The sequence below is a fragment of the Pseudopodoces humilis genome, chromosome 13 (genome assembly GCF_049639895.1).
Source record: "Pseudopodoces humilis isolate 2021_Gansu_Grassland_sample_001 chromosome 13, ASM4963989v1, whole genome shotgun sequence".
In the NCBI taxonomy this organism is placed as follows: Eukaryota; Metazoa; Chordata; class Aves; order Passeriformes; family Paridae; genus Pseudopodoces; species Pseudopodoces humilis.
The window spans coordinates 5,831,246-5,843,841 of record NC_142212.1 but is presented as its reverse complement, the minus strand read 5'-3'; the positions used below and the strand labels follow the sequence as shown (position 1 = coordinate 5,843,841).

Genomic DNA, 12,596 nt, shown 5'->3' with positions numbered 1-12,596 from the left:
TTGGCTCCCCTGTGATCTAACAAAAGGCAAATAACTGAAGGGAATGGGGCACAAAAGTGTGCTGCCATGTCAGTTTAAGGCTGGCAGTAAATCAGCAAGGACAAGTGCTGCACTTATTCCACTCCCCTTAAAGTGACACCTGTGACAAAAGTTTAAGAAATCAAACAAAATTTTAAACCCAGTGGAAGAATATAGTATTAACATGACAATCTAAAATTGTAGAAAGCCAAAGATTCCCACAAGCCTCCTTTTCGTCAGGCACCTCCTGCTCCCTCAGCTGTTCCTCACAGGACTTGGGCTCCACAGCCTTTCCCAGCTCCATTCCCTTCTCTGGACATGCTCCAGCCCCTCAATGTCTGTTTTGCAGTGAGAGGCCCAAAACGGAAGCCAGGGTTTGAGGAATGACCTCACCAGTCCAAACTCTAACTTATTCTGTGTCTCTTCCCCTCAGAAAGGGCTGAACCATAGAAGGACTTAATTATTAATTTTTCTCAGTTTTACCAGTGCCAATAGGGCTCTTGAGACCTCACACAATTCAGAATGTCCACCATGTCCAGGGGGACAAGAATAGAAACATAGAATCTTTTTCAGCTCCAGCCACATGTCTATGAAGTGAGATTTCACTTTTCACATGCAAAATTCTAGGAAATGCTGGTCAGGCAGAGACACTTTTCACACCTTATCTGAGGAAAGGCAGGACACAAACATCCTATGGTCTCTGCTCCTCTGATGTAAGGAGCAGCTAAAACAAAACATTCTGAATTGTGAGGTGGTGAAGAAGAGAGCAGAGGCCCAGGTTTTACAGTTCCACTGACATTTCCAGTTTGAGAAAATGAATAAATATTTCAGCAGAGCAGGAACACTATCCCATTCCCTTATGTCCTAAAGCAATGTTTCAACAATCCGCAACAGTGCCTGATAGGCCATTGGTAAAAAAAATAGTTCATTAACTTCTGAGTGATAAGATAGCCTAAAAATATTATAAAATGTTGGATAACAATGTTCCATTCCAACCAGAAGCAAAAATCCAATGCAAAGACTCAAGGCTTCTGATATGATGTTAATTAAGTCTGAAATCAACATTTCTTTCAGGCCTCCATTCATTCCAGTGTTCAGGTTGTTATGCATGACCAGCATCTTTAGCCATTCTCATCCTCCCAGATCCACGTTTGTGCCTGGGAAACTTCAGTTCCCCAAACTCACAGCTCCTGATTTTCAGAGCTGGATCTGTCTTGTGCTGCTACGTGCCACTGTCTTGCCCAAGTGCTGTCCTGAGCAGAGGGGTGAGCAGGAGGAGGCTGCACACACATACCTGGGGGGGGGCTGAGGTGCAGCCCGTTCTTCAGGCTCCACTGCACCGGGAAGATGCCGGCGCTGTTGACGTGACAAACGTAGCGCTGGCTGGTCGCACGCTCGGGTCTCAAGTCATCGATTTCTATCAGGAAATATTTGTCATTGTACACCTGTAGTCAGCCAAAAGAGAACCACGGGCTCTCGTGAGATGCACATTCTGATAACTTTATTAAACAGCAACATTGCCTGATGGAAACCCTTTACCTTGAAATACTGTGAGGGTTACAAAAAAATAAAATTAAAAGAATCTTTGGGATTTATAAACCAACGGACTCATCTGCATTATCCAGAAACTAACAAATATAAATAATAAAATTTAATGTCTGAGCACTTAAGGTAATCAAATGTTTTAGGGAATTTTCTCATGAAAAATGCACAGAAATCAGCATTTGTGGTCTTCCTACTATTATGTAACAAATTGCTTATTTCACAAGGCTGAACTGTGTCCCAGGATGGACTGTCACAAATAAACCCACTACATTCCTGAAGTAAATAGAAGCAGGACAAGCAAATAGCAAGAAAAGTAACATCTGATCATGTTGGAGAGTTTTCATTTCAACTTTGAAACCCCTTGTTTGGAAATCAGGCCATCTAAATGTCATATGTGCACAGTAATGACATAACCTTCACAAAATCAAAATGCCAAAAAACTATCTTCAGATGGATACTCAGATTATGAGGGATTATACCAAATTTTAAAAATCTGGGTTTAACAATTTTCATCATTGCATCTTTTGAGCTTGTATCTCTATAGAACTTTCCCCCTTCATTGAAATCCAATGGCTTCACCATCAGCAGTTGTTTTATCAGGCAGCCTGTCCCCTGAGGGAGACATACAAAACATTTCATTTGAAAACTAGCACAAGATTTTAAGATAACCAGTTAATGGTTATCCTGAGCATTTAATGGAACTCCCTGAGCATTTAAGAACAGAAGTAGCAGTAGAACTGAATCTTAGAGCAGGAGTGGTTTCAGAACCCTGGTACCTTGAGAACTGTAGCAGGAGAGATAACAAACGGAGCCATGGGGTCCACAGCTTCCAACTTCATGCCTTCAGAGAACGAGTGCACTCCAATCACAGGTTTATCCTGGAAAATGATGTGTTGCTGTGATTACCTGCCCTCCTCCATCAAAAAAGACATGTACCTCACATAAATCAACTGAAGAGGAAGAGTTTTTAAGGAGTTTTTATCAGTTCATTCCAAGAAATCAACATGTCCCAGTACCAGCAACTTCTCTAAATGAAAAGGCCAACAATGCCCCGAGACTGACAGTTTTTGATGAGTTTTAGGAAATTGTCAGAGGAAGAAGTCACAGGGACTCATTCTCCACACAGAAGCAAGACTTGATAATACAGAGTGGTCTTGTAAGTTCATAGAAATGTGTTGAGGTTTTTTCCTGTAACCTTTAGCACTGCTCATGAACTAGACTAAATGAGAACTACACAGGACTCAGTTTAACAGAAACCTGCAGAACAGGGCTCCTGCCCTAGAATTATCCATATCCTGCTCTGTAAATGACCCAACAAATTCAAGAGCAACAGCACCTCTACTTCTATTTATGGGTCCAAATGAAGCTAAGAAAAATTAACTAAGAACCTGAAGGTCTAAAACATGTGAACCATGACAACTAATGACTCATGTAACTGTGATGGGTGCATTGTCTAACTTACCAAGAATTGATATCAGTATGATTATTTTTCCTTATAATCACATTTTTACACCAGAGAGAGAAAGGAAATAAATTTTAAAAAACAACAAAACAAGGAAAGAACTTTGGGTGACTGACTTTGCTGTATTATTTCTCAGGAATATAGCATTGCCATAGTATCAGCCACAGCATTAAACTACCTTAAAAAGATCAGTAGGAACAGATGACTCCTCCTCCTGCTCTTTCACCTTCTTCAAGATCTCTTGCCAATCTGCTTCACTCCTCAAGGACCTAATGGCTTGAGGAAAAAGGGAGGGAAAGACTGAGTAGTCATTTTTCTTCCTCTTTTCCCTCAGAACATATAGCAATAAAGTTTGATTTGTGCCCCTCTTAAACTGCCAAATTTTTTTTCCCCAAGATTTCCCTTCATCAGGAAATATGTTGCATCACCAGCAAGCTCATAAGCCATCCCTTTTTATTTCTGCCACTTTTTGCCTCCTTCTTCTGATGACCTGCCCTGACACAGACATGCCTGAAAGATGTGTCTACCTGTTCCAGCCTCTGCCTCCACTTCCACTCACTTGGTCTTTCTTTTAAGGAACATTTTCATATCTTCAAACAGTATCTAAATCATTCCAGTAGGCTTGAGGGTGGCAAAAGCTCCTGCTGAGCAGTACTCCAAAACTATAAGACTTTTTCCACCCCAGGAAAACAAACATACCAAAAATAACCAAATCAGGAAGGCAATCCCTTCCTCACTTCTTTCCTTTGCACAAACAGGAGGAAAGTTTTAACAGCCAAAAGCATTTAGGAGCTTTAGAACAAGTGGGTGAAAAAGTCTTGTAGGACTATTTGTACCTTCATTTGATTAGGTACAGGACTTGTCAGATGACAGGAATTATGTGACCACTACGTGCACCCAGAAAGACAATTCAGAGCACTAAAGCAGCAGCCTCTACCCTCTGATCACCACATACAAGATCTGTGTTTTCAAGTACCTAAAGGTGGTTGCAGGCTGTATCCATGCTGAGCTGCCCAACCCACTTGGTGAAGGAAAGGGTCCAAATAGAAGAGCCACTGGTCAAATTTGTCCAAATCATCCAGGCCTTCATACCGCAACTTCAGCCTCCCACCAACATTTTCTACCACGTTGACTATCCAGGCTTCCAGGGAATCCCGGATGTTTTGCAGTTCCAGTCGGGAGCCAGGTGCGATGAGGTCCAACGGATTTTTCCCTCTGTGAAGCTACAAAAAGAATACAATGATTCTGTTCATCAGAACAAAACAAATGCCATACCTCCCCCACTTTACACACATTCTGTCTGCATAAATAAAGTATGAACACAGAAGAACAGAAATCCATGTCCCTTCCTAACTCAAGCCAGAAATGACAATGTTCAGAATTGCCGGTGTTTGTGTCAGAGCTTCTGCACTGCCTGTAGATAGAGTCACACATTTCACTTAAGTCCTCATTATCACTTTCAGAGACATTATTATTTATATATTCATGGTTTGAAGGAAACATGAATAACCTCTTTCTAAAACTGAGTCATCCAGCATACAAAGATGACTAGACAGAAACATAGAGACAGAACTGTTAGCTGTAACACAGATGTCAGAGGCATTTTCCAAAAACCATTAGGTTCTGTACTTTACAGCCAGACACCGATACAAGGTGCAGATATTGTTTTAAGTGCAGAGCAGGGGGTAAAAATTTGCTTCTTCACTAGCAAAGATGTAATGTTTAAGTGAAACAATAAAGTGACCATTAGCGAAAAATGCCCAAAAAAACCAATGCAAAGTAGAAGGAGTCAATTAAGAAAGGAGACAACATAAAACCCAGATAAATAAAGCATTATTTTCTTAGAGCTGTATGGAGGAGGAACAGAATTGGAAGAAGATTGAAACCTTAGGGAGTTGAAAAAGGTCTTTCTTTTGCCAGGATTAATGAACAACCCAAACCTGCAGCAACAGATATGTTTCAAGACAACACTATAAAAATTAAATACTGTAAATAGGAAACACTAGAGAGAGGAACTCTGGGGTCAACAACATATTACAATGCTCCCTAAACTTAAAAAGGGAATTGAACTGAGAATTCAAATAAGGTCCTCTTAATGAAGAAAGGCTAAGCCAAGACAAAACCCAGTATGCAGCCCCTCGCAGCACTTACCCCCTCCAGCAGGTTAGCAGGGGCACTGCAGGCCCCCTTCAGCACCCGCTGAAGGAACTCCTCCTGGTCAGGTATCTTGTCCTTGATACCTAATCAAGAGTGAAAGAGAAGGACTGTGATTTTTCCTGCTAGATAAAGATTATTCAGACACAGGATGTTACCACCCCCTTGCTCTGCCTAATTCAGGAAAATCTGCCACTCACCAGTAACAAAACAAAGAAACAAAACAAAACAAACTTAAAGGAAACCTCAAAGCAGTACATTTTGATGGTGATGATTAAGATAACCCCAAGCTTCTTTCATGGGATTTCAGGAAAACACAGCAGATAACCTCAGCTTGTCCCCACAGCACCAGCACCTACACATGCTCCCTGCCCAGCTGACACAGGACAACAGCACCCCTTGGCGTATTCCCCTGTTTCTGCACACAGAGCTGGTACCTTCAGGCACTTTGAGAATCTTCTTGTTCTGCTCACACCAGCCGATGGGGTGCAGGTCAGCTGTCAGGATGTCACACCAGAAGTCGGCCTTGCGGTCCTCACCGTAGCCATCGTAGCGCAGCAGCAGCAGCTGCCCGCACGTGGTGATGATGGTGGCAACCCAGTAGGTGTTCTGGTCAGACTTGACAGCAACTTCCAGCTTCATGCCAGGGGCAAAACCATTCTGCAAACTTGTATCCACCTGAAGAGGAAGAAGATCATCACAAGAGGTCCTCAGGCACCTCTCAGAAACTTTGCTGAATAACAGAGGATAATAATTTAGACAAGATCATTAGCAGAAAATCTCAAGCCAAATGCCACCCAGTCTCTTCAGAGAAACAGTTTTATCACATTATGGGACCCAAACTGGAATGCACACAGAATCAACATTAATGAAATCTTCTTTGCATTTCAGAATATCTTTTCAAGCTTAAAGCAGTACTGTGTCATTCATTTTTCTGCCCTGGGCAATACCTTTCTGCATCACTGGAAGGCTTTCCCACACACAGCTGGGCTCTCAACCTGAGCACAACTAAAGGCCAAACTCAGCGCCACAACTTTGACTTGTGTTAAACTTGTCATTCAAGGTCTTTGGACATAAAGCCAAATTAAAGCACATGCACATGCCTTAGGTAACAGTATCTGTCCCTTCCACTATGCTCCTCTAGGAAGTCACAAACCTGCACAAAGTGCAGAATAAGGATTTTTAACCTCTCTGTGCAAGAACCTAAATAACCCTATATGCAGCACTGTTACATAAATCACATGGAACGCAATCAGTGTGTATTCTTCATGCTTTGACAACAATAAAGCACCAAACACTGGGAGTGCTCTGTTTGTATGTGGGTGTGCTGTGTGCAGGTGACCAATCCGACTGCATGGGATTGAGACATGGAAATGGGACACTTAAAAGAGAAGGCAACTCCATAAGTTTCTCACATCCCTAACTTCTCCTAACTCAAACAATCCTGAAAGAGCAGATGGACCCTGTTCTGCTCTCTCTATAGAATGTTCTGATCTGTGCTTAATTCCAGGACCTCAGTCCTAATTAAAACTCTGACACGTCAATTCCCCGTTCTCAGTTGACTGTAACTGGTGTTTTCTTTCTTTTTTAAGAGGTCCCAAGTTCCATTTCCTCTTTGAACCAACTACAAGAAAGGCTTTCAGTATGATGCAGATGGAGCAGATATCTTCTGGGGTACTTATTCCCAGTTCTGTGCTGACAGTTCAGTAACTGCCATAGCTATTATAGTCTCAGCAGCCAGCACATACTGGTTTGCTAAAAATAAGAGAACTACACCAGAAATAAAAGCATATGCTTGTGTTAACTGTTCATATCCTTCAGGTTAATACTCTTCACTTAGAGAAATCTCTTCTTAAAAGCCTAATCAGCAGGACCCAATACCTGCAGGCATTTTGAAGCGGTATTATAGAGGGTGTCTCTTAAAAAAGAGACTTGTCTTGCTGAAGAGATATTCCGAAAAACTTCATGTTCTGATTCCTGAGAGAAAGGCCTCGAGCTCAAAGCGACATTTGAAGAATTGGGAAACCTGTGCTCTCCCTATACCCGATCTTTCAACAAAGCCTCACGGCAGGGAGAACAGGTTTCAGCAAAACCAAGAGCAGCAGGAGGAGCGTTCCCTGCCACCAGGTGCCTTTCCTAAGGTGTCCCGACCGTTTCCTGGGAATACCGTGTGGATGGAGCCGCTGCCCGCGCCCTCTCCTGGAAGCGCTGCCGGGCTGGGGAAGCACAGCAAACTGTGGGATTCTGCAAGGAGTCTCCCGCACCAGCCTGGCCAGCAGGGCAGGATGGGCACCCTCAGAGCCTCTGGAACAGTGGGTCTGAGAGGCAGCTGAGCCTCTCGTTGTGACTCCAACCCCCATTCCCCTTCCCATCAGGAGCTGTCCCCCAGTTTGTGCTGTGGCACAAGCCAGGCCCCGGGGAGGCGACTCAGTCCAGGGGGAGATAATGGTAAGGAACAGACAAAAAGGATAAAGGGCAAGAACCCACAGCAAATACGTGTGTTCAGATGATGCAGAACACAAACTTCTTTTTCATGTTTTAAAAGGCAGAAAGGAATTTAAAATAGCATTCAATTCTAGAGGAGATGTATTTAGACTTGGGAGCAGTAACAACACTCGCATTCATTACAGCTCCAGGCTTTTGTTAAGTTCTTTTTCCTGCTACATTTTATACCAGTCATTTTTATCTTGATATTGTTTAATTTTTAAAATGCTAACAAATTAAACATTAGAACACACTTAATTTGAGAAGTAGCTTAATTGTCCAATTCATCTTACTCATAGCAAGGCAAAACTTTCAGAATTAATATAAGCAAATATAAAAAGTCACCTCTCCCATCAGCAAGACCAGTGCTTTGCTAATACAGGCTGTGTAATCATGGATTACATTTTCTTAACCTGACCTGGACTCTCATTCTACAACACAAGATAGTTCTCACCCACAACTCATAATGGGAGCTCACTGCTTCAGTATTTAAAAAGCATCAAACTAAAACCATACAGTTACATTTAAAAATACATTTATATTAATTAATCATATATGCTCATTTGCTCTTGTGCCAATACTATTCTTCAGATCAGATTTTTCCACTCTTTTTTTGAGAGTAAAGGTTGTTAGCTCTCCTGATGGTGGATTATAAAAATATGTCATTCTTAAAGACAAGAAACTGGGACCACGGATTTGAGCTGGAGGGACCACAGTCACCAGCACAGCCACACCAGTGCAGTCACTCACCTGATGTATCCTGGAATCACACTAACCTTGTCTCAGTGCTCTCTCACAAAGACAGGCTGTCACTCTCCACTGGGAGGCAGTGAGGCTCTCTACTCCACCTTTTCCAGCACACTACCTCCCAATGGACCGCAGAAACCCCCAGCATGTGACCTTGCACTCCTGCATTTCTATTAACAGTGAGACTGATATAAATACGCTCCTCCCTCTGCCTGTCAATTCAGTGTCAGCAATAACTTCTCAGAATTTTATGCCAAGATTATTACAGAGAACATCAACACTGGTCTCCAGCCAAATTCTAAGGAGCTCTGGTACAAAATGCCCAACAGTTCCATTCTGAACGTGCAGAATCTAACAGCCTCTGTGAAGTCTGTATTTTCTGTGCATCTGTACTACTAACACAACTGACATATTTTAACAGATTATTTAATAGTCTTCATTTCTCCAGGTTACTCTTGGACTCAAAATGCTTCATGATCCTTCACAAACAGACTTCAGTCTGTTTTCCTGCTGATTTAAATTTTCTCATACAGAAAGTCATGGTATTTGGACCCAAAAGCCTGAGCACCACGGGTGTCTTCCAAGCAATGTGTCACACACAGTCACCAGTCTGGCAGTCTGGAAGGTGATTTAATTGTTGGAAGAGAAACAACAGGTTTGGACACCAGCTCTGTACAGCTCACCCTCACTGAGGACTCTGTACAAGAAGGTAGATTTCACATTCAGATCTCCCCCAATGGGACAGTGCTCTCCAGGATTTTACCAGAAAACATTTAAGATGTCCAAGGGCAAAGACAAGGGCTTATCAAGACTTCATCCTATTCATTAAGCCTAATCAACAATTATCCTAATCAGTTTTCTAACTACTACAGTCAGGTGTTTGGCAAAGCTATTATTTTCTCCTTGCCTCTTTGAGGTCTGCCATTAAAGCTTTCTTTGAGAGCAATTTGAATTCTGCTGTTCAAGAACTACTCTGATGCCTTTCTAAAGCTACTCCTCCATAGCACTTGTCCAGAAGCAATCACCAAAAGAAGAAAGAGATTGGATATTTTGAGCTTCTTGAGAAGAATCAAGCTTATCTTCTGGTGCAGAAAAGACTTTAACTCCTTAGATTTCAGTGCTTGTGGGTGGAGTTACCCTGTGCTATGTACAGAGAGCAGGACAAGAAACAATAACAAGAAGGTTAAATCCTGCATTTCTCTAGAAAATAACATGATTCTAGTTAGTCTTCCAAATCTGAGAGAAGCAACTCATGGCAAATATACCCTAAACATTTAGTGTACGAAAGAAACAATGTAGGAGATGCTAAGTGCAAACACACTCCCTTACTCACATGTTTAAAAGATCCATGAGGGGCTGCAGTTGTTCCTGTGTCTTCTAGATACTCATCCCAGTTGAATTCCATTTCTTCCACACTGGAACCAGCATCTGGAAGAGAAGCCAAACATTTCTAAATCAGTAGCTTTAGGCTACTACAAACCACAGCAAAACCCACTTCAATTCCAAATGACTGACTACACAAGTGTGCAGTGAACACATTTCGAGAAATGGACAGCACTACTTGGCCTTTCCTGGCCTTTGAACAGCACTTTGAAGCTGGACTTGGTCTGGAAAACAGTGAAATCCTGAGGATCTTGGTTTAGCACAAATTTGCTTACAATTTGTGAGAGGGAAATGTAGGGAGAAGCTCTATATTTGTATCAACAAATATGAGAGACTCAGAACTCCACACACTCTGGTCTGCTGGTGTTTTAAATTAAAAATCACCCAGGAAAGAGCAATACCACTAGAAATAGATTTGAAAAGAAAGTCTAAAACACCTTTGAAACATGACTGTGCTATTTTTAAAGTTAGATAGTATACATTTAGCTGTTCTAAAACATCAAAAGCAAAGAGAAGGATTCAGGGTAGTTCTAAAGAAAACAACTTGAGACAAAATTAAAATAAAGTCCACTCAACTTGGTCACTTTAAAAGCCTGGTTCATAAGATGTAACAGCTTCTTTAGACCAAGAAAACCTCATTATGGGATGCATTTAAAGCACAGATGTGCTAAAATCATTCAAACCACATTTCAAAGCTCACTCAGGCTGTTAGGGAAGCAAGCACCTGTAATAAGCCACACTACAGATCAGTCAAATTTTCTATTATTATTGTAGGCCTGTACCCCAGCCCTGTTCTCCCCTTCAGTTCTGGCTTGGCCCCCATCCCCGCCTCTCTCTTATTCCCATTTTCTCTGACATGCCCCCACTTTGCTAAAAAGACACCAGCACAGGTTGGATTTCAGGCCCCCTGTTTATTTCGGCAGGCAGCCAGGTGACATTTTTCCTGCAGGAACACAGTGGGATGGCCAGGGAGGGCTCCAGCCCATGCAAGCAGCATTTTTAACCTCAACACAAGGGGTTCAGGTTCAGCAACAAAACAGAGTGGCAGCGACAGCACACAAGAGCAGAGCTTTTATTTTCATTTTCAGGCTTGATTCCACCATCTGCACCATAGCTGTCCTTATGAATGAACAACAGAGCTTTCCCCCTCTCAGGACCAGGAAACCTGACACCTTGTTTATATTTGAAAACAGAGAAATCTCTGTGTATCACAAGCCCAAGGAGAGCTCAGCAAAGGTTACAGGACACAGGCATTTCCCACACCCCGTGCCTTTCCTAGGACAGGCAGTAACTGAGCTTTCAAGCAGCAGTAGTTTGAGTAGGAAACATTACACATAAAACAAAAATGAATTAATTACCACCACATGTCCTTATCAGACCCCTGACAGGCTAACAACCTGCTAAGTAAGATCTGGAACAATTCCCAGTCCTCCAATAGAAAGGAACAAATATTTGTCCAAAAGTCTGAGATACGTTAAATAGGCTAAAAACCTACAAGTCTTGAGTTAATAGGTTTGTTTTATCTTCAGACTGATGGTTAAGCTCATCTTTGACTTTTCGTTGTGACTCTAGGAATTATCACTTCCCAAAACTTAAAAATGTATATTCAGTTAGCTGTTGTTTGCTGATGACATTATCTATTTTAAAAGAGGCTCTTATCTCTGCAGAACCCAACTTTGTCTGTTTTTAACCAACCACAAGAGGTTATTTTGGCCTTTCATGAGACCAAGAGCTCAAAAGATTCAGAGCTTGAATATCACCATCACTTTTAAGGGATAATTTTTAACTTACTGAGGAAATTACCTGGAGAAATAAGGAATTTTATTTAGATTTTTTTTTAGGGAATAAAAAGTTAAAACACAGACCACAGTTGTCTGCAAATTAGGGTGGAGCTGATCAGAGCTTTGGCTGCAAACCATTCTAAGAAAAAACAATTGCATTTCAAAGTTTCGTTAAAACAGATTAAGATTTCTCAACTCATTAAAACAGAATTTTATTTTTATATGACCGTAAAAAAGCTGAAGTTCACAGCTTCACCATCAAAAGGGAACAAACATCAGCTCTGGCCAGTCAGAGTGGCCAGGAGTGAATTCTAATTTTCCTCCCACCCAGAGAAAACCAACTCACCCTTCCTACAAAAACCACCCTGCAGCAACAACCTCCCTCCACTCCAGCCCCAAAAAGCAGGTCCTGCATGGTGTGGCAGTGAGGGGATGTTCGGAGGGAAGCAGAGCAGAGCTCTGGCCGCTCTGGAAGGCAGCGGCTCCTCCGGGAATGCCGCGGGGAGCCGGGGCTGTCCCGGAGCGCTCAATGCCCGCTGCCATCAGATAACTGCCGGAGGGGCGGCTAAGCTCCTTAAATGAGCCACAGGTCACTTCACACACTGAAAGGGTCAATTAGTAACTTATGTTGCTCCTTAATTGCTACAAGGAGCTCCCAGGAAAGCCGGTTTGCCTGCTGCTCCAGTGACCCTTCGCCTTTCGCTGCGGCTGAAGCGGCTCCCGCCGGGATCAGCGGCCGCGGCTCCCCCGGCGCATCCCCGGCCCGAGCAGCGCTTCCCGCACGGCCGGGCTGCGCTCACTGCCCTGCGCCGCACAGTACCCGCAGCTCATCAGCACAGCCAAAAGCTCACTAGAAACACAGTTTTCATAGGAAAAACCAAATAAAACACCCCAACAAACCAAACCCAACCAACAAAACCACCCCACCAAAACAAAACCCAAAACAACCAAACAATAAACCACCTCCACCAAAAAACAAAACCAGACCAAAACTGAAACAAACCAACCTAAACCCCTATCCA

General features: G+C 42.6%; 1 protein-coding gene across 1 annotated transcript in view; it reads right to left on the bottom strand.

The window, feature by feature from the left end:
* Positions 1-12,596, bottom strand: part of SFMBT1 (Scm like with four mbt domains 1) — a 71,606-nt gene that overhangs the window by 18,965 nt on the left and 40,045 nt on the right. The window contains exons 3-9 of the mRNA XM_005522172.3: positions 9,744-9,838; positions 5,617-5,857; positions 5,177-5,265; positions 4,002-4,248; positions 3,204-3,301; positions 2,340-2,441; positions 1,313-1,463 (exon numbers count right to left, since the gene is read on the bottom strand). Coding sequence (XP_005522229.1) covers positions 1,313-1,463; positions 2,340-2,441; positions 3,204-3,301; positions 4,002-4,248; positions 5,177-5,265; positions 5,617-5,857; positions 9,744-9,838 — 1,023 coding nt within the window. The remainder of the gene's footprint in view (positions 1-1,312; positions 1,464-2,339; positions 2,442-3,203; positions 3,302-4,001; positions 4,249-5,176; positions 5,266-5,616; positions 5,858-9,743; positions 9,839-12,596) is intronic.